The sequence below is a fragment of the Narcine bancroftii genome, chromosome 11, assembly GCF_036971445.1.
Source record: "Narcine bancroftii isolate sNarBan1 chromosome 11, sNarBan1.hap1, whole genome shotgun sequence".
Lineage (NCBI taxonomy): Eukaryota > Metazoa > Chordata > Chondrichthyes > Torpediniformes > Narcinidae > Narcine > Narcine bancroftii.
Window position 1 is genome coordinate 10,683,866 of NC_091479.1, and position 22,403 is coordinate 10,706,268.

At 45.8% G+C, this 22,403-nt stretch overlaps 1 protein-coding gene across 1 annotated transcript in view; it reads left to right on the top strand.

Moving 5' to 3' along the window:
* ccdc33 (coiled-coil domain containing 33) overlaps positions 1-22,403 on the top strand; it is a 169,048-nt gene that overhangs the window by 130,167 nt on the left and 16,478 nt on the right. The window contains exons 14-15 of the mRNA XM_069902239.1: positions 295-482; positions 3,256-3,313. Of these exons, the coding sequence (XP_069758340.1) occupies positions 295-482; positions 3,256-3,313 (246 nt within the window). The remainder of the gene's footprint in view (positions 1-294; positions 483-3,255; positions 3,314-22,403) is intronic.

Genomic DNA, 22,403 nt, shown 5'->3' on the forward strand with positions numbered 1-22,403 from the left:
GCAAAGTGAGCTGTTTTGAACCTAGTGCAACTCTTCCTTATGAATAACCCATCCATGCAATGCATAAAGAGCTTTCCAGTTGGAATGGCCGGTCTCCCCTCCAAGTACTGACCAGGCCTGAGCCTGCTTAGCTACCGAGATCAGACAATCTCGGGCATATTCAGTCTATTAGGCATCTGGTTAATAGGGAGGGAGGGCTTAGAGCTTTCTTTTAGGAATATATGGGTCGGCACAACATCGTGGGCCGAAGGGCCTGGACAGTGCTGTAATGTTCTATGTTCTATGTTCTTGCAGCTTCCAAAAGACAGAGTTAATCTTCCACCTTACAATGCACTGGCACAAGTATTCCCAGAATACGATTACCTCTTCCGCGCTGCCAGGCCGAAGGGGAAACAAAGGGCAGCGAAGAGGGAAGAGCAGTTGCCAGTCACAGCTCCTGAACTTATTTTGACCCAGGAACCAATCTTGCTCTCTCCAAAAAGGTACGGTTTCATCACAACAAATCTCCAGTTTGTGTGGGTGAACCAGAAAATCTGCACCGTGGTACGCAATGGATGGCAGGCAGGATTAGCGTAGTTTGGGTTCGAATCCAGCACTGTCTGAAATGAGTTTGCATGTTCTCCTTGTGGCCCACATGGGTTTACACCGGGTGCTCTGGTTTCCTCCCACATTACAAATGCGTACGGGGTTAGAAGGTTCAACGGCCTTGAGGATGTATTTGGGCAATGAGAGCTCGTGGGCTGGAAGGGCCTGCATCTGTATCTCTAAAACCTCAACAAACAAAAACAGAAACGCAGCAGGTCACCAGCATCTATAGGAAGTAAGTTGCTGTGTTAAGCCTCAGTCCTTCCTCAGGAGCGCTACAAATTAGTCAGAAGCCCGAATGAAAAGGTGGGCACAGGTGGGGAAGGAGCACAGGCCAGCCGGTGGGAACAGGTGGAGAAGGGACACAGGCCAGCAGGTGGGCATAGGTGGGGAAGGGGCACAGGCCAGCAAGTGGACACAGGCCAACAGTGGGGAAGGGGCACAGGCCAGCAGATAGACACAGGCCAACAGTGGGGAAGGGACACAGGCCAGCAGGTAGACACAGGCCAGCAGGTGGACACAGGTGGAGAAGGGACACAGGCCAGCAGGTGGACACAGGCCAGCAGGTGGGGAAGGGGCACAGGTCAGCAGGTGGACACAGGTGAAGGGGCACAGGCCAGCAGGTGGGCACAGGTGGAGAAGGGGCACAGGCCACCAAGTGGACACAGGCCAGCAGGTGGGCACAGATGGGGAAGGGGCACAGGCCAGCAGGTGGGCACAGGTGGGGAAGGAGCGCAGGCCAGCAAGTGGACACAGACCAACAGTGGGGAAGGGGCACGGATCAGCAGGTGGGCACAGGCCTGCAGCTGGGCACAGGTGGGGAAGGAGCACAGGCCAGCAGGTGGGAACAGGTGGGGAAGGAGCACAGGCCAACAGTATCTCCAGAAAGCCCACATCTCCCTTCCTCCAAAGCTCTCAACACACTTGATCACCTTTCTCTGAGATTCTCACCTATCCAATGGGGTGACTTAAACCTCTTCCTCATCCATTGACCTGCCCATGGTTTGTGAATTTTCTGTTCCTGGCATTGGCACGCTTGGCTTGACCAGAAGGTGGTGCAAGCTGACTAATTCTGCTTGTGTATCTCTTGCGGTGGCTTAAGATATTGTGGCCACATTAGCAAAAGCTGGCAGCAGGGAGTTTTGGAGAGCTGTTCCTCTTGGTCCCATACAAAGGCCTAGTTCACATCGACAAGGGAACGTAATTTTGACTTCCCCAGACCACCAGTTTACCCACATGGAGACTGACGGCAAACTCCTCCTCAGCTCGAGATTTGGAATAGTAAATGGTAACCATCTGTGAAGTCGCTTTAAGAGGGGTTTGTCGAATAATTTTCCAGTGCATATTTTTACATCATGTCCATCGAGGACATGCCTTCAACTGTATAAAGGCAATTTTTAGTGGTTATTATTTTCACCAAGCTTTTGCTCCTTCCTCCCTCTGACTTAAACAGATTAGGCGGACAGGCAGAGATGTGGCAAATGAAATACAATGTCAGAAAGTGTACGGTCATGCACATCACTGGAAAAATAAATGGACAGGGGAGAAAATTGAAAAAACCCAGTGACCTGAGAGTCCTTGTGCAGGACAGCCTGAAAGTAAACTTGTGGGTTGAATCGGTGTTGAAGAAGGCAAATGCAATGCTGGCATTAATTTGAAGAGCAGGGATGTGATGTTGAGGCTTTGTGAGGCCCTAGTGAGACCTCGCATGGAGGATTGTGAGCAGTTTTGGGCTTCTCATTGAAGAAAGGATGTGCTGACGGACAGGGTTCAGAGGAGTTCACAAGGATGATTCTGGGAATGAAAGTCGTCCTCAAATTCGCCCCTTAAATTCACATTCCACTTTAAGCAATCCCTAAACCACAAATGTTCTATAATTCATAAGGTGCTCTGTGATTAGTAAGGGATTGCTTAAGGTGGGATGTGGGTGGAAAGAAAAAGTGTGAAACCCACTGTTTTAATCGTACCTCATTGACTCGTTATGTGCAGGGTTTCGTAACTCCTAAGGAAATGGGCCAATGACAATTTTTCTCACGCAAAATATTTCAATAACAATTGGGTCTAGAGCAGTGATTCTCAACCTTCCCTTCCCACTCACATCCCACCTTAAGCAATCCCTTACTAATCACAGAGCACCGATGGCAGAGGGAAGACTTAAAGGTGGAACATGAGTTTAGGGAGCTGTTTGAAAACCACCGGGTCAGCACGTGCGGAGCATTTTTACAGCTCTTTGGCTGCCCTCATTTAGGAGAAATATTTTGAATGTTGAAAGGTGAGGACAGAGTAGACATAGAAAGGTTTGTTTCTCATGGTGAGAGACTCAAGGACAAGAGGGCACAACTTCAGGATGGAATGGCATCTGCTTAGATACGGAGGAATTTCTTCAGCCAGAGTGGGGTGAATCTGTGGAATTTGTTGCTACGGGTTGTTGTGGAGGCCGGGTCATTGGGTGTATTTAAGACAGAGATTGGTTCTTGGTTAACCAGGGCATCAAAGGTTATGGGGAGAAGGCCGGACAATGGGGCTGAGTGGGGAAACGGATCAGCTCATGATTAGATAGCGGGGCAGACTCGATGGGCTCCTTTGTCTTGTGGCATCTTTCCTTGTTGAAAATGACACTCAGAGAAGGGTTTTCTATGGAGTGAACCAAACATTTTCTGTGTTCTACAGTGAGTTGGCAATTGAGGACAACATTGGAAACCAGGAAATCATTCAGCATGAAGCCCAGGTGAGTGTGCTATGGACAGATACCGAATGTATTGACACCAAAGAGGCCATCTCTCAGTGGAATGAAACCCATTATCCAGATGACCAAGAGCAGAAATGGGCCATTCAGCCCATCGAGCCTGTCCCTCCATTTAAGCATGAGCTGATCCATTTCCCCACTCAGCCCGGCCTTCTCCCCATAACCTTTGATGCCATGGCTAATCAAGAACCTATCAATCTCTGCCTTAAATATCCCCAATGTCCCAGCCTCCACAACCACCTGTGGCAACAAATTCCACAGATTCACCACCCTCTGGCTGAAGAAATCTGTATTCTAAGCAGATGTCCTTCAATCCTGAAGTTGTGCCCTCTTGTCGTCGACTCCCTCACCTTTCTACATCTGCTCCATCCACGCCTTTCAACGCTCGAAACGTTTCAATGAGATCTCCTCTCATTCTCCCAAATTCCAATGAATACAGGCCAAAAGCAGTCAAACTCTCCTCATATGGTAACTCTTTTGTTCCTGGAATCATCCAAGTGAACGTCCTGAATAGACAATATCACTGCAAACAGAAAATTCTGGAACAAGTCTGACTATGTTCTGATCTACTTGCTGTGTTGATGTAGTCTTACTGTCTTTATAAAATAGATTCCTATTTATTTATCTGTTGTATATTACAGTAAAGCTCCCAGTATCTGGCACCTATGGGGATTGGTAGATGAATTTTCCAGTTGCTTGAGGTTGCGTGTTGTGTGATCCAACTGTTGGGGAGGGTGGGGGGAGGCGCCAATTTTAAATTTCCCTATTTATTTTCCACAATTTATTTTTCCGGTTGCTTGAATTCTGGATAACGTGGATTTTACTGAAACGGGAATATCAGATGGGGGTTGTTCAGGAGACAAATTGATATTGACTGTATTTCTATGTGATAAAATAATGGTTTGAATCTGCTGATAGCCCAGGCTCGTGAGGTGTCCGCGTATAGGAGGGTTGTTGTATATTCTTTCTGTGGAGCCCCGTCCACACTTGTTGGATTTCAGCATCTTTGTTCGGGGCCTTCAGTGTGATTGAAGGTCCAAAGACTGTTTGCGGAGACTGGGAATTAGCCCACAACTTGTTGTTGAGGAGCGTGAAAAGAAAAAAAAGAGTTATTGTTTCAGGTCGAAGACCCTTCCACCTGTTGCATTGACTCTGCTTCTCTGTCCCACAGACACCCCTGAGTCACTGAGGGTTTCCAGCAATTTCTATTTTTCAAATTTAGACATACAGCATGGTAACCGGCTCTTCCGGCCAACGAGCCAGTGCCCCCTCAATTATTAACCTACAATCCAATATGTTTTGAAGGGTGGGAGGAAACTCGAGCGCTCGGAGGAATCCCACGCAGACACGGGGAGAATGTACAAGCTCCTTACAGACAGGGCTGGATTTGAACTCGGGTTGTTGGCGCTGTAACAGCGCTGCTAACCGTGCCACCCTTGGATATCCACCATCTGCGGGGTTTTGTTTTCATTTTGTCTTTGACTTGCATTGATGTAGATTTTGTTTCTTGGTAAAAAACCAAAGGGCCTTGCAGGTTCCGACATGTTGTGATGCTGGTCATGTGGCATCCACAATCACGTGGCAGTGACCAGATTATCTGGCTGTTGGCTCAGTGATGAATGCAGGCCAGGATATCATATGTTTGGTTCACCAATAATCTGCAGGGAGGTCAATTTGCTGTTCTTACCCACTTTGGCTAATATGTGACTCCCAAGTCCAGCAATGGCTCTGTGGTGACCCTCAGTTCAAGTGTAATTACGATGCTGGTGTTGCCAGAGACGTTTTCATCCCATGTACTGATGTCGCAAAGACTTTTTACATCCAGCCAAATAAAGCAGATAATGCCAGCGTATAACATCATAGCCAAATGACAGTGTCTCTGTGGATGCAGCACTCCCTCTGATGGAGCTCCACTCCCTATGATGGAACTCCACTCCCTCTGATGGAACTCCACTCCCTCTGATGGAGCTCCACTCCCTCTGATGGAGCTCCACTCCCTCTGATGGAACTCCACTCCCTCTGATGGAACTCCACTCCCTCTGATGGAGCTCCACTCCCTCTGATGGAACTCCACTCCCTCTGATGGAGCTCCACTCCCTTTGATGGAACTCCACTCCCTCTGATGGAACTCCACTCCCTCTGATGGAGCTCCACTCCCTCTGATGGAACTCCACTCCCTCTGATGGAGCTCCACTCCCTCTGATGGAACTCCACTCCCTCTGATGGTGCTCCACTCCCTCTGATGGAGCTCCACTCCCTCTGATGGAGCTCCACTCCCTCTGATGGAACTCCACTCCCTCTGATGGAGCTCCACTCCCTCTGATGGAACTCCACTCCCTCTGATGGAACTCCACTCCCTCTGATGGAGCTCCACTCCCTCTGATGGAGCTCCACTCCCTCAGATGGAACTCCACTCCCTTTGATGGAACTCCACTCCCTCTGATGGAGCTCCACTCCCTCTGATGGAGCTCCACTCCCTCTGATGGAACTCCACTCCCTCTGATGGAACTCCACTCCCTCTGATGGAACTCCACTCCCTTTGATGGAACTCCACTCCCTCTGATGGAACTCCACTCCCTCTGATGGTGCTCCACTCCCTCTGATGGAGCTCCACTCCCTCTGATGGAGCTCCACTCCCTCTGATGGAACTCCACTCCCTCAGATGGAGCTCCACTCCCTCTGATGGAACTCCACTCCCTCTGATGGAACTCCACTCCCTCTGATGGAGCTCCACTCCCTCAGATGGAACTCCACTCCCTTTGATGGAACTCCACTCCCTCTGATGGAGCTCCAATCCCTCTGATGGAGTTCCACTCCCTCTGATGGAACTCCACTCCCTCTGATGGAACTCCACTCCCTCTGATGGAACTCCACTCCCTTTGATGGAACTCCACTCCCTCTGATGGAACTCCACTCCCTCTGATGGTGCTCCACTCCCTCTGATGGAGCTCCACTCCCTCTGATGGAGCTCCACTCCCTCTGATGGAGCTCCACTCCCTCTGATGGAACTCCACTCCCTCTGATGGAACTCCACTCCCTCTGATGGAACTCCACTCCCTCTGATGGAACTCCACTCCCCCTGATGATGCAGCACTCCCTCTTTTGCTGCATTGCTCCCATCAGGACAAGTAATCATATATGCAAATAAGTAAATAAATAAATTTTCTTTTGTGAATATGAAGCGTCTCGGATGGTTAGTGTGAGCAGTTCCTCTGGTCGTTCAGCATTCTCACTGCCCGTGGGAAGTTGTTTCTCAGCCTGGTCGTGCTGGCTCTGATCCTCCTACAGGTTAAACTAAGATCTTGCCTACTCTCTCAGGTGAGTGCACAAGACATTCCAATGCTAAAAGGTAGACGATTGCTGGGTCAACTTTATCCATGGCAGGTGGATGGTTTTGTTGTTATTCCTTTGTTGCTGTTTGCCGGGACTTGCTGTGAGCAGACGGGCTTCTGAGCCCTCACTTCCCTGCAGTGACCGGTCGTGATGCAAATCAAGTTGGGACAGCCCTGAGATTGTGCAAAATGGACGAGCTTTATCCTAAATGCCGAGGCGTGGAGTCAATGAAGGTCCTTTCTCCAGTGTAACCAGCCTGCAGGAGATCCCCTCCGGGGATAGTTTGTCTTTCTTTCATTAGTTCAGTGCAGCAGTCCGTACATAAACAGCTGCCAGTTCCACAGGCTTCAGGAGATGTTGATATGGCAGTGATGTGTGATAATGCTTTGTACCTCATTTACTGATCTGATGCTTGTGTTCTTGCCAATTCATGAGCTGATCAACTCTTGAGCCTTTGGGAAAATTGGCGGGGTTGTGGTGGGGGGGAAAGAGTGGGTGGTGGAGGGTGCAGTTTGATGACAAGCTTACAGCTTTATTTTAGCAGTAGCTGTTCTGATCGCAGAACACTCCTTGCAGGTTAGATCAGCCGCTTTCCCAGGCTGACAAAACCAGGGATGTGGCGACTTGTGGGTCAGGAGATGTGGCCATTTCCTTCAGTAGAGGTGGGCCTACGTCTGAACTAGGAGGGAATTGAGGGGAACTTTATAAGACCATGAGACAGAGGAGTATAAATAGGCTATTCAGCCCATTTAAACAAGAGCTGATCCATTTTCCCACTCAGCCCCTCGCCCCATAACATGCAATGAGTTCGAACGACAAAGGTTTAACTGTTACCTCTTGAAAAGGGATCTGTTAAATGTCAATGCTCACAAAAAAAGGATCAAATTAACTGCAGATGCTGGAAATCTGGAACAAAATCCAAAAATGATAGAACAAAAAGTCGGCAGGTCAGGCTGCATGTGTGGGGAGATAAACCAAGTTAAGCTTTCAGCTCGGAGAGTAACCGTGGCAGCACTAGCCTTTTGAACTTTGAAGACCACTGGACGGTTGTAAAGACCCAAGGCTACATTCATGTCCTTCAGGAAAGGAAAAGTGTGGTCTGGCCTGAAGATAGTTCAGCTCAGCACAGACCCTTTGGCCCTCAATGCTTTCTCCACAGCAATCGAATCCTGCCCTACCTCACACCCATGACCTTTTATTTTTCTTACATCCATGTGCCTGGCTTTTGAGTGCCCTTATTGTTCCCATCATCAGTGCATGGTGCATTCCAGGCACCCACCACTCTGCATTTAAAAAAAGTTCCTATAAGATGTCTTCCATTCCCCTTAAACTGATGTCCTATGGAATTAGCTATTGCCACCCTGAGAAAAAGGAGTTGGTTCGTCACCTAATTCCTCATAATCTTATTAAGTCACCTTTCATCACCCCATACACAATAACTCTTAAAGTATAATTTTGTTTACAGCGCGGTGGAAGCCGATTCTGGCCTTTTACACCCATGCCATCCAGTGACACCCAAATTAACGTACGACCCTGTATGTTTTTGGACGGTAGGAGGAAACCAGAGCACCCAGGGGAAAACACATACAAGGGGAGAACGTACAAATTACAGATAGAACCGGATTCGGACCTGTGTCACTGGCGCTGTAATACCGTCGCGCTAGCCGTGCCGTCCTAAGGGGGCCATAGCCCAAGAATGGTTGAGAATGGCTGTTCTAGAGGCTCCATCGGATTTACACTGTACACCGTTCAGCTGGGTGGTCAGTGAAGCACTGTTGGACCCAACCGTATAAAAATTGTTCAGCTCCGCAGGAAGTCTTTGGATGTTGCTTGGCCCATCTACGTGTCTAGAGATGCCCTGCTCGGGAGAAGATTGGCCTGAGAGCTGGATACGTGGGTGTTCTTGGAGATTCAAGTCTCAACAGGATGAACAAGACCTCATTTCTCTGGGACAGATTCCTGCTTGCCATCATGCTTTGCGGGGGCCAAAAATATGGAGATGGAAAATTAGTTTCTGTTATTTATCTTTTTATTTTGCTTTTTTTTTTGGCATTACTGGAATATTCTGAGATGAGAAGGGATGAACAAAAATGTTTCCAAATACCCTGTAGCTGAGAAGAATGAGGTGATCTTGCAAAAATATAGACTCTTTCAGGAGCTTGAATCTAGCAGATGCTCAGAATTTTTTTTTATTCCTAGAGGCTGGAAGGGCAACATGACCTCAGGATGGAGGTCTTCACTTGGAAGACGATGAATCTTTGAAATTCTCCACCTCAGAGTTGCTGAGTGCATTCCAGGGCCTTTTTAGCTCAAGGAATCACAGTAGGTGGGAACCAGTTGGGAAGATGATCACCTGCATTGCCTGTGACCTAGATGAAAAAAGGAATAAGCTCAGGTCTAGTCCTTACTGGTGCCTCAGTACACTCACAAAGGTAATGAAATCGGCGCCACCCATCGAGAACATCTACTGTTGGAGAGTAGCACCAATCATCAAGGATCCACGCTACTCAGCGCACGCTCCGTTCTCGCTGCTGCCATCAGCAAAGAGGTCTAGGTGCCACAAGACTTGCCCCACCAGGTTCAGGAACAGCTGCTCCCCCTCCACCATCGGACTCCTCAACCACAAACTCAATCAGGGGCTCATTTAAGGACTCGTACTTTTGCACTTCAGGGATTTATTTCTCTCTCTGTATTGCAGTCATTTTGTTTACATTTCTTTATTTGTTTGCATGTATCATTATCATCTTCAGTAGAGTTTCTTCCGCTGCCAATAAATGGCAATTCTGGCCCATCCGCTGGAAAAAGAATCTCAGGGTTGTACGTGATGTCATGTATGCCCTCTGACAATAAATCTGAATCTGTAATTTTCTATTATTCATTCAGTGCTTTTCCTCATGGTGAACATCACTCCTTTACAGGGCATTGTTGGGTGAAAAAGAAAACTTTTTCCACCAAAGGTAAGACCTAAAAAATGTGAGCTGCTCTATTCCCATTGGCGCTTGCTTGAGAGCAAGTCTTTATCCATGTCACTGAGAGCACCCTTTGCTTGTCCAGAGCTGGAGATCTGTAACCAGCGAGGGGGTCTTTGACCTGAAACGTTAACCCTCCTTGTCTTCTCAGAGATGCTCCCTGACCTTCTGAGTGTTTCCTGTGCTTTGGATTTCCAGCATCTCCGATTCCCTTTCGATTTCCAGACGTGTATCTTCCAGCCTCCCCCCCAGCACCAGCTCACCTCCGCCAAAGGGCCGGAAATCCGTCTGCACTCTCAAATGACCCGACAGATCTTCAGCTCTGATACCAAGTGATTGAATGTGGTTTCAGCGTTGAAGAGTGAAGTGCTGTCTTGGTACCTGACAGCGGAGACAAACTGATAGACTGCTTGGGTGGGAGGCAAGTCAGCAGAAACAAAGAGCTTGTGCATAATGTAACAAGGTCAGAAAGCTTTAAGTGAATTTCATGTCCTAATCCAATCTCGGAATTATAATGATATTGGTAAACTAAAGGAGCTTTGATTTTGGTGATTTATGCTGTCATTTGAGCATCTTGATTAGATCATCAACTCAGAATTCATTTTGGGATAATCACTGGGGACACAGTAGTCTTGTCTCTTTATGTTTCAGCTGGATGATCTCTCATGATGTGGCTGATGTGTATGTTAGGATTTAGCGGAGTGTTTATGAATGGAAGTAAATTGGAACCACCCACTTTGAATTGAATACAAAGTACTTCCTGAACACTTTTGGGTGCATTTTTTTGGATTTTTGAGCTGCTGAACATGAAAAGTGCCTTAAAATTTTCCTATCACGTACGTTTTTTTAGATATAACCTAGTTTTGTGATTTCCTGTCATATTTCAAGCCCACCTCAAACACACAAAATTCATTTACTGCATTTGCACTTGGACTCCTTCCCTGCTGATCTTGGTGCCGTCAGTGACGAACACGGTGAAAGGTTTCACCAGGACATTGCGACCCTGCAAAAGCAATAACAGGGCAACTGGAATCCATCACTGCTGGCCGATTATTGTTGGACACTGACATGAGCGGCATCAGATGCTGAGTACAAATGAAAATCAGCGGCAAAAACATTTTTAGGTCAGTTGAACTAATGCAATGTGTCAACATCATGATGCGATTAAACTTGCTAAATTCAATAAAAGCTAATTTAATGTTTCTCCAACTTCCTATTTGATATAGCAAATCTGAAATGATCTTTGTGTTCAGCTTCAAGTTGTCTATCATAATCCCCAATTTTGTACCCAGGATGCAAACCTTTTGAAAATATTTGTTTGTCCAGTGTTATTTATTCTCACCAAGATGCAGGAAAAATCTTGGTTTTCAGTTCTCTCAAGCGTCAACTCAATCAGCTTTTCTCTCACTTAATATACATAATATCACTCCTCCCCTTTAGCCCTGATAAAAGGTCCAGACCCAAAGCATTGACTGACCATTTCTACCCCCTGTCTGACCTGCTGGATTCCTCCTTCGTTTGCTCAGAATTCCATCAAATGCAGATTTTGTGTTTCTCTGAGCCGCAGGTTCAAAGTTCACACTTATTGTCAGAGCATTTCGGGAAGGATTCCTGACGCAGTGTTATGGACCAGCCAATGAGAGCAGAGGCCGTACCGGATCTAATTCTGGTCATGGAGGGGGAGCATTTTGGTGAGAGTGATCACAACTCCCTGAGCTTCAGCCTAGTTATGGAAAAGGTCAGAAACAGGCAAAATGGGAAAGTGCTTCATTGGGGAAGGGCTAATTATGAAGGGATGAGGCAGGACCTAGCAAGAATAAATTCGAAACAGTTGTTCAAGGGTGAAAGCGCAGAAGAAAGGTGGAGGAAGCTTAGGGACCATTTGTGCTGGGTTCAGGATAGGTTTGTCCCATTGGGACAAGAAAAAAGATGGTAGGAAAAGGGAACCGTGGCTGACGAAGCAGGTCAGGCAACGTCAAGAGGAAGAAGGAAGCCTATGTTAGACATAGGATGCAGGAAACAGGAAGGGCTCATGAGAAGGATATGGTAACCAGGAAGGAACTTAAGAAAAGAATTAGTAGAGCTTGAAGGAGGCGTGAGATGGCTTTGGCATGTAGGGTTAAGGAGAACCTCAATGAGGCAACATGTGTCTGGAGGAGGAGGAAGAGGTCGAATACTTTGCCTCAGTATTCAAAAGAGAAAAGGACCTTGATTAGGGTGAGGATGAAATTTCTACTTATCTGTTGTGGAAAAGAAGTATAATATATATATATAGATATAGATAGAGAGAGAGAGAGAGAGAGATAGAGCTGCAGGCTCGTTTGTGGCTGACAAGTCCGATGCGGGACAGGCAGACACGGTTGCAGCGGTTGCAAGGGAAAATTGGTGGGTTGGGGTTGGGTGTTGGGTTTTTCCTCCTTTGTCTTTTGACAGTGAGGTGGGCTCTGCGGTCTTATTCAAAGGAGGTTGCTGCCCGCCAAACTGTGAGGCGCCAAGATGCACGGTTTGAGGCGAGATCAGCCCACTGGTGATGGTCAATGTGGCAGGCACCAAGAGCTTTCTTTAGGCAGTCCTTGTACCTCTTCTTTGGTGCACCTCTGTCTCGGTGGCCAGTGGAGAGCTCGCCATAGAACACGATCTTGGGAAGGCGATGGTCCTCCATTCTGGAGACGTGACCTACCCAGCGCAGATGGATCTTCAACAGCGTGGATTTGATGCTGTCGGCCTCTGCCATCTCGAGTACTTGGATGTTGGAGATGAAATCGCTCCTATGAATGTTGAGGATGGAGCGGAGACAACGCTGGTGGAAGCGTTCTAGGAGCCGTAGGTGATGTCGGTAAAGGACCCATGATTTGGAGCTGAACAGGAGTGTGGGTATGACAACGGCTCAGTATACGCTAATCTTTGTGAGGTTTTTTAGTTGGTTGTTTTTCCAGACTCTTTTGTGTAGTCTTCCAAAGGCGCTATTTGCCTTGGCGAGTCTGTTGTCTATCTCGTTGTCGATCCTTGCATCCGATGAAATGGTGCAGCCGAGATAGGTAAATTGGTTGACCGTTTTGAGTTTTGTGTGCCCGATGGAGATGTGGGGGGCTGGTAGTCATGGTGGGGAGCTGGCTGATGGAGGACCTCAGTTTTCTTCAGGCTGACTTCCAGGCCAAACATTTTGGCAGTTTCCGCAAAACTATATATATATATCTATATATCTATAGATATATATACAAAAGAGAGAAGTGCAAGCAAACTGTACAATACAGAAAATAAATAAAGAACAGTGTACTCAGTAAGAGTCCTTAAATGCTTCTCTGAGTGAGTTTAGTAAAAACACAACATTGGAGAAACTCTAGGTCAAACAGTGTTCTTTATGCAGTAAAGATGAAGATACAGAACTACTGTATTGGGCTTGAGCCCTTCATCAAGCTATGTGCAAAATGCAGGTTGGTGCCCGAATGCAATGTTTTTACTCTTTGGCTGAGTTTGTTGTTTAGGAATCTGATGGTGCAAAAATAATGAGCAAAAAATAAAGTAAAAGGGAAGGGAGCAGTGTTGCAATATGTCAAATGGTAGAGTTATGGTAGAGTTCAGTGGTTCCCCATCTTTCTCTTTCCAATCACATCCCACTTTAAGTATTCCCTATGTCATAACAGCTCTGTGTTTAGTAAGGGATGGCTTAAGGTGGGAAGAAAAAGATTGAAAACTACTGTTTTAATCGTCCCTCATTGACTCGTTATGTGCAGGGTTTCATAACTCCAAAGGAAATGGGCCAATGACAATTTTTCACAAGCAAAATATCTCAGTAACAATTGGGTCTAGAGCAGAGATTCTCAACCTCCCCTTCCCATCCACATCCCACCTTAAGCAATCCTTACTTATCACAGAGCATTGATGGCATAGGGATTGCTTAAGATGGAATGTGAGTGGAAAGAAAAAGGTCGAGAACCACTGATCGAGAGTATAATTAAATGGTAGAGTTATGATATAGTTAAAATCAAAGCAAGGGCAGTGGGAGGTCTAATCACAGCAGGAAAGGAACTGTCCTTAAGCCTGGAGGTTTGTTTTTAAAATCATGTATCTTCTGCCCGATGGGGGTGGGGGAGAAAAGGTTTGACTGGGATGGGATGTGTTCTTTAATGTGCTGGCCACTTTCCTGATACAGTGAGTGGGGGGATAGAGAAGAGTTGACAGAGGGGCGGTTGGTTTGTTCGATAACCTGAGTTTTCAACTCCACTGCGGTCCGGGGCAGAGCAGTTCCTGAACTAACTTTCTCGATGCTTTCCGGATGGAAGCAAAATAAGTGTCAGTGAGACTGGTTCAATGCCATCTCAGAGTTTAGCAATGGCCACTGTGAAATAAGTGAGGGGGTGGTGGAAAGAAATCAAGGAATCAGCCTGGCCTCAGTCATCTGGAAAATGTTAGAATCGATCACTAAGAAAGATAGAAAGTGATAAAAGGACTGAGCAGACATGGATTTATGTAATAGAAAGAATGTTTAACAAATCTATGATTTAGATGTAGCCAGCAGGGAGGGGAAGCACCTGATGTGGTGTATTACAGGGAGGCTTTAATAAGGCAGCTTACAGGAGATTTCCAAATAAAAGCATGTTGGATTAGAGGTGATGCATCGTATATCCTTGTGTAATCGTTGATACCCTGTAAATACTCATTCCTCCCCCCGCTTTTTTTTGGCCCAAAAATCGTGTGTTTTAAAAGTCAACCCCACTTTTCTAGCCCTGACCGCCCACCCATCCGAGCTCCGACATCCCGACCGTGGATCCTCGCCCCGGCCACCGGAGCTCCCGCCTCCCCGAATGTGGATGCTCGCTCCGGCCGTCCGCCCCTCTGCGCTCCCGACGCCCTGACCGTGGACATGACACCCAATCCCGGCCATCCTTGAACAACACAGGCACTTATCAAGATCAAAGGTTTGCCCCCACCCCCCCCCACCACCTTTTTTGGCCCGAGAAATTAGTCCAAATATACGAGTATATACGGTACTGATGTAGGTTGAGGAATAATTTAAGGATTAGAGAGTAAGAATAAACAGTCCCAGTTCTCCACAATGATTTGGCCAAATTAGGGCTGAGAAACGTTACTGTGAATCTGGTCAATTTATCTTGATGCTGTTGTCAGTTCAGATCAGATCGACATGTGATAAAACAGAAATGTAATATTACACAAAATTGCCTTTCACCTGCCATAGATTTGCCTTTAAGATAGCCCCACATCCCTTACAACGGGGAAAGAGAAGCAAAAGGGTGTCCTCGCTAAGTCACTGAATGTCTGTGGATTTACCTCCAGTGTTCCCACAGCCTCAGTTGTGTGAACACCGGATGTGAAAGCAGGCAACGAGATAGAAAATGCCAGAAATACTCCATTGCTCAGCCAATCTCTGTGAAAAGGCCTTTCATCAGAACCCACGAATGAAGGGTTCTGAACCTGATTTGTTAACTTGTTTTCTCTTTCCACTGATGCTGTCTGACCTGCAGTGAGTTTCCGGTATTTTCCAGTTTTATTTCAGATTTCCAGCATCTGCAGTTTGCTTTCATTTTCATGAGGACCAGGTAACCATGCAGGGACCTTTCGGCAGCCAGTGCCACACCCCAGACTAAGGCGGTGCTGGAAGCTCATTGTGGCGGTTACATTTCAAGCCACAGTTGCCTATTCCTGGGTTCTCATTGAACTTGCAAAACGATTTCCATCAGCTGTGCTACTGGAGGTGTGAGACCTCTTATGGGCAGTCCTGGATGAGGTCTCCTTTCCTGTCATGCCTTGGTAGGCCAGATGTGTTTTACGATTTCGTCTTCAATGTACTGAAATTAGTTTTGCAGATTACTTAGGTCATTAATTTCCAAGCTCCTGATGTGGGATTTGAGCTTCTGTTTGCAGACTATTAGTCCTGATCCCTGTATTACCAGTCCAGAGACATAACCTCTGTTCTTTATCAAGCAAAGATAAAGATACTTAACCAACAGTTCAGGCTTGAGCCCTTCATCAAGGCATGAAGTACCCTGTGTGACCTGATGGATTTCTCTAGCGCTGTGTTTTTACTTCAACCACGGTGTCTGCAGAATTTACTCCTAACCTCTGTTGTTCTTCACAGTCTCCATGGTGACTGTGACATGGACGCCCGTTACAATAATATTTGCATTTATATTGGGTCTGCGGTGGAACATCTCGAAGTGCTTTCCCCCTGCAGTGAGTGACAGTAACCACAGTTACCGAGAAAGTCTCTCCCCCATAATGAAGCCACCAGTGGCAGCGTTGCAAACCTTTAACACAGCAGAAGTGTGCTAGCTCCTCCAGGTGGTTTCCAATAAGTAAAGCAGGCCCCAACTGCAGGTCATTAATACCCATTCAGACAAATGGGAAGTCTGCAGGAAGCAGGCCATTGCTTGTTTCAGAGATATCTCTATTAAGTCTTCACAGGAGGGATTAAAACCATTAACATTAATTCACATTCCATCCTAATTGGTAGTTTCTTCTTTCTTTGGCCCTTTATTTCTTATTGAATATTTATTCTCTGTATTGTGCAGTTAGATTGTTTACATTTCTTTCTCTCTTTACAATTCCCTCTTCTGTATACGTTGCTTTTCTGGTACCATTGTTTTGCATTACAGATAAGTGGTCTGCAGGCAAAAGAATCTCAGGGTTGTCTAGTTTTTGCAGCGTTTTGTAGTCAAAGCAGGAGTAAAACATGGAAGTCTGCAGACATCGTGACTGGCAAGGGCAGGTAGCGCCACGACCGGGACCAGAGTTCAAATCCTGTGCCGTGTTTGTATGTTCACCCCCGTGTCTGCGTGGGTTTCCTCCAGGTGCTCTGGTTTCCTCCCGCCATTCAAAATATACAGAGTGAGGGGGGTGGATGGAAGGTCAATTGCGTGTAATTGGGCAGTACAGGGTCAAGGCCTGAAAGGGCCCGTTACTGTGCTGTATGTCTAAATTTAAAAAAAAAGTTTAAATTAAAAAAAAACTAATGCAGGTCAACCTAAACTTTCCCCACCTAGCACCATAATCCTCTATTTTCCTTACATTCTAAGAGTCTTTTGAAAGTTCCAGCCTCCACCAGCATCCCTGGCAGTGCATTACAACCATCCACTGCTCTCTGTACACTATAACTACCTCTGACACCACACTAACCTACTCTCCACTCGCCTTCAAAAGAAGTCCTCTGGTATTTACCTTTGTCATCCCGGGCAAGAGGTTATGAGTTTGCATTTGGTTTCTCCCTTGTAATGAAGGAATAACATTGGAACACTTGGAATATTCTGTTCGGTCCTGGTCATCTCATTATGGGATCAGGGGAGATTTACCAGGATGTTGCCTGGATTTGAAAATAAAACATTTTTAAATTTAGAGATTAGATGCTCAATTTCTGATTTGAATTCAAAATTTCAAACACTGTGAGGACCTTTTTTTGAATTACTTTTATATTCTTTGATTTGTTATGGTTAGAAATGTTGCCTAATGAGGTAATTTACATATGGCTCTTCATAGACTACAGCTCGTCTTTCAATAATGTTATTCCCTCAGTGCTGGTGAAGAAGCTACAAACTCTAGGCCCTCTGTATCCACCTCTGCAACTGGATCCTTGACTTTCTCATCGGAAGACCACAGTCAGTACAAATTGGAAACAATGTCTCCTCCTCACTGATCATCAACACAGGTGCACCCCAAGGATGTGTGCTTAGCCCACTGCTCTCCTTGTTATTACACCTTTCCCAGTGTGGCATGCATAATTCCAATGCCATCTACAAGTTTGGCACCACAGTTGTTGGGAGAATCGCAAACGGCAATGAGGAAGCGTACAGGAGGGAGATAGGTCAGCTCGTTGAATGGTGTAATGACAACAACCTTGCGCTCAACATCGGCAAAACCAAGGGGATGAATGTGGACTTCAGGAGGAAGTCAAAGGAACATAGCCCAGTCCTCATCGAGGGTGCAGTAGTGGAGAACTTCAAATTCCTGAGGATCTGTCCTGGAGCCTCCGTGTTCATACAATCGCAAAGAAGGCGCGCCAGCGGCTATACTTTGTGAGGTGTCTGAGGAGATTTGGTAGGCCACCAAAGACTCTTGTAAACTTTTACAGGTGTACTTGGAGAACATTCTGGCTGGTTGGATCACTGCCTGGTACGGAGGCGCCAACTCTCCAGAGAGTTATTAACTCTGCCTGTGACATCACAGGCGCCAGACTTCACTCCATCGAGGACATCGAAATGAGGTGGTGTCTTAAAAGAACCTGCCTCTATCCTTGAAGACCTCCCCCCCCCACCACCCAGGCCATGCCCTCTTCACTCTGCTACCATCGGGGAAAAGGTACAGGAGCCTAAAGGCGAGCACAGGACAGCTTCTTCCCCGCTGCCATCAGATTCCTGAATAACCAATGGTCCAAAGACACTGCCTCACTTTTCGTGCACTATTTTTAAATTTACTTTTTATTAGTAATGTCTTAAGATGGTTATGACATGAATGTTTGCAGTATGCCACCAAATTTCCTGGCTTGTTCGTGACAATAAATTTATCACTCTAATAAGAATTCTGTCTTTTTGGCCAAACAGTGTCTTTCTTGGTCATGGGTTTAGATTTTCCTTTTTTATAATAAAATATCAATGCAATATAATCTGTTTGATTAAAATGTGGGGTACTCCGGATGAAATAATATGATTTAGGAGGAATGTAACTTTTTGAGTTTTAACATATGTGCTCTGTATTTTTGGATGTGTAGTTTCAATGCCCATAACATTATTGTAAAAGAAAACCAGTTTTATGAGGGCAAGGTTAGCAGAACTGGGTCTTTTCTTTACGGAGCGAAGAAGGATGAGAGGAGACTTACTAGACACCTGCAAGATTTTGAGAGGCGTAGATAAGGTGGCCATTTTCCCAGGGCAGGAATAGCAAACACCGGAGGACATCTGGACAAAGTGAAGGGAGGAAGGTTGAGGGGTAAGTTTTCTACACGGAGTGTTGTGGGTGCTTGGAATGCCTTGCCAGGGGTGGTGGTGGAGGCTGAAACATTAGGGGCAGTTAAGAGACTCTTGGACAGGCACATGGATGAAAGAAAAATAGAGGATTGGTTTAGTTTCTTTTTGGTATGCATCAGCATAACATCGAGGGCCGAAGGACCTGTTCTGTGCTGTAGTGTCCTCCCCTTTATAAACTTAATATCTCCCCTTCTTATTTTAGTCTCGATAAAGGGCCCCGACGCAATATGTTGACTGACCATTTCTACCCACAGATGATGCCCGATCCCGCTCTCCCTCCAGCTTCTCATTGCTTGCTTGCAGTTTTAATGTCTCCCTCTTCTTTCCTGGTTCGGTATTCATTGCCTGTTTATAGACAATTGAGAACAGCCAAGCTATTGTATCTCGTGCATCAGACAAGCAGCAGAGACGCCCTTTTATCGCGTTTAATATTCCGAGCAGTCAGACCCGAGCTCGGTTTGTGACCTTCATAATTGCTGTTATTTCAACTCCATCATGAGTTGAGCATTGAAGAGCCGTGTATTTGATTGAGGTTCTATCTCTTGTGTAATCATGAATCTTCCCTGCAAACATTTCAATTAGAAACTCAATTTCACTCCATAGACCCAGGAGAGGTCCAGAGAAGCCTTCAATCACCCGTCGATAATCACCCAAGCTGTCAGGCCACCACCAGGAATAAACTAAAGATATTAGTGACCCAGTTTCCCCTGCTCATTTTATACGAAGCTCGGTGCAGATACAAATAAGCAATCCTGGTGGAAATATTATTTTTTAAAATGTTCAAAACGTGGAACAAACTTGGGAAATAATAGGAAGCAGGAAGAGGTCATTTAACCTCTCAGACCTGTTCTCCCATTTACCAGGATCACAGTGGCTCGCCCTGTATACCAGCCGATTTCCCCGGTTGCCTGGATTCGTTTGATCCACCATGTGACATGGTAAATAGTCATCAGGGTGGAAGGACCTAAAACTAAAGGGCATAGATTTAAGGTGGGAGAAAGTTTCAAAAGAGATGTGCAGGGGGTACCTTTCTCGCTCGGAAGGTCGTGAGCGATGTTCCCTCTAAGTTTTAGTAGTCCGTGTGTGCCAAAATCTAACGTTGTGCAAATTTTTTTTTCCTGCGACAAAAGTCTGGCTGCACTGAATGCTTGTGCAAATGTAAACTTAAAATTGTTTCAAGATCATTTTGGCCCAACCTGTCTCTCATGGTTAATAAAACTGTACTGCCATGTTTTAATCTAATACAGATATGACTGCAATTGACTTCTTTCCATGCATCACAAATGACCAGCTCTTAACAGTGTGCTACATTATTTAGATCACTAACCTTTTGTGCGCACGTTAATTTTCTTCGTGCACTGGTTTCAAAACGTGTGCGCGCGCGCACAGCTTAGAGGGAACAGTGGGGGGGGGGAGGGAGTAGAGTATGGAACAAGCAGTGGTTAAGGCATGTACAAATATAATGCTCAAAGGACAATTAGGTTCATGGATGGGTCCGCTTTAGAGCAGTGGTTCTCAACCTTTTCCTTTCCACTTTAAGTCATCGGTGCTCTGTGATTAGTAAGGGATTGCTTAAGGTGGGATGTGACTGGGAAGGGAAGGTTGAGAACCACTGCTCCAGACCTAATTGTTACCGAAATATTTGGCTTGAGAAAAATGGTCATTGGCCCATTTCCTTTGGAGCTCTGAAACCCTGCACATAACGAGTCAATGAGGGACAATTAAAACAGTGGTTCTCAGCCTTCCCTTCCCACTCACATCCCTTACTAATCACAGAGCACCGATGGCAGAGGGATAACTTAAAGTGGGATGTGAATGGAAAGAAAAAGGTTGAGAACCACTGCTCTAGAAGGAATTGGGACTGCAGGCACCGTGGTTGAAGTAAAAACAGTGCTGGAGAAACTCAGCAGATCAAACGGTGTACTTCATAGAGCAAAGATAAAGATTCCTAACCAATGTTTCAGGCCTGAGCCCTTCATTAAGGTACCTGTAACTGTGCTGTATCTCTAAATTAAAAATTAAAGCACGCCATGTCTTTTGAACATTGGTACGCACGAGCTCTGGACTGTGAGGTGTGTTGTGTTCTTGGCCCAGCTGCTCTCTTTCTGTCACCCCTTCCAGTCCTCAAACATTCCTGAAATTCCGACCCTAACCCAGCAAAGAAGTCCTTCAGTCTTTGTGTCATCTGCAAACTTGCTGATCCGATTTACAAGGTTATCATTCCAGGTCATTGATATAGCTGACAAGTAACCATAGTCCCGGCACCGATCCCTGAGGCCCACCTTAAAATTTCTTTGTCCCAGCTTTTTCCTCCCACCAGTTGTTGCAATCACTTTTTGTCTGAAGAGCCTCCGAGAAATGCAGGGGGAAGCTTCTGCTAAATTCGAGGTGTCAGTGAAATGGACGCCATTATTTTTGGTGTATTAGTTCCAGCAGGGAGAAATGGGACTGAACGGCCTGATTTTCTGCTGTAAGTGCCATGTAATTAATTTCGCTGATTTATTTTTCCTTTGCTGAAGACCATTAAATATTTCCTTTCCTTGTCGCACATACATCCAGTTCTGCTCTGGGGTCACTCCCGTATCTGCTGCAGGCATTTCATCGTCTCTCATTCCAGTCTTTAGGTTCAAACATGATAAATGCTGATTTGTTATGAATATTGACCATGTCCCTGGAGAGTTTCCGTAGATTTCCAGTTTCCATTAATTGTGTGTGGGCTGATGTGTGTTTGAGAACTGCATGGGGGGGGGGGGGGGGGGTGAGTGTGTGTGTGTGTGTGTGTGTGCACATTAATATGTCTGCATTAGTCTTATTTTCTCTGAAAATGTGTTTTTGTGCAGCATGTGGTGGTCAGCATATGGCTATATGCCGATATATGTGTGTGAATATATCCATAATGTTTGTTTCCCTGTGTGTTCCAAGTCTGTGTTAATCTCTCAGTGTGAATGTCCAGATCTGTGTTTGTGTGTGTTTCCGTATGTGATTTTGAGCCTGAGTATGAGAGGATGTTTATATGTATGTGCATGTGTACATTTACCTGTGCGCGTGTGCGACAGAGTGAGCGTGATCACCAAGGCCAGTGGGTTTAACGGCTGTAGTTCACATCATCTGTTCAGTCAAATGGTTAAGCCTGATCAAGAGCTTGTTGTATGAAAGCAGCAGACGTGCATGTTAGATTTTCAACTCGGGCAGATGTGTGAAACGGAGGAAGGACATCAAGTTGATCCTTTTCCATCCTGACTATTTAAGTACAGAAAGAGCATCAGGGCTGCTCATTTAAAATTAAAATGACCCTAATGAATTATGCAACTAAATACAAAGAATGGGTTGGAAAGATCTTATATTTCAGTTGAAATGTGCAAAATGCACATGTGTTTGGAATTTCATTATCCTGTCTGATTGAATTCTCAAATGCTATATTTATTTTATCCTTTATACATGAGATGGCTTTCTGGACTGCTTACAGAAGAAAGTTTCTCCTTGGACCTTGATACATGTGACGATGAACTTGAACTTGAAAGGTGCTCAATCTTTGTTCGGGATTGACACTGACATCCACGTCAGAGCAGAATTAGAATCAAAATCAGAATTTATTGCCATGAACGAGTCACAAAATGCGTCGTTTTGTGGCAAGATTGCAGTGCAAACATTCATTTAAACCACCTTAAAAAAAATAAAAATAGACCACAAAAAAGACACAGTGAGGCAGTGTCTGGGGCTCATTCAGGAGTCTGATGGCAGCGGGGAAGAATCTGTCCTTGTGCCGCTGAGTGCTCGTCTTCAGGCTCCTGTACC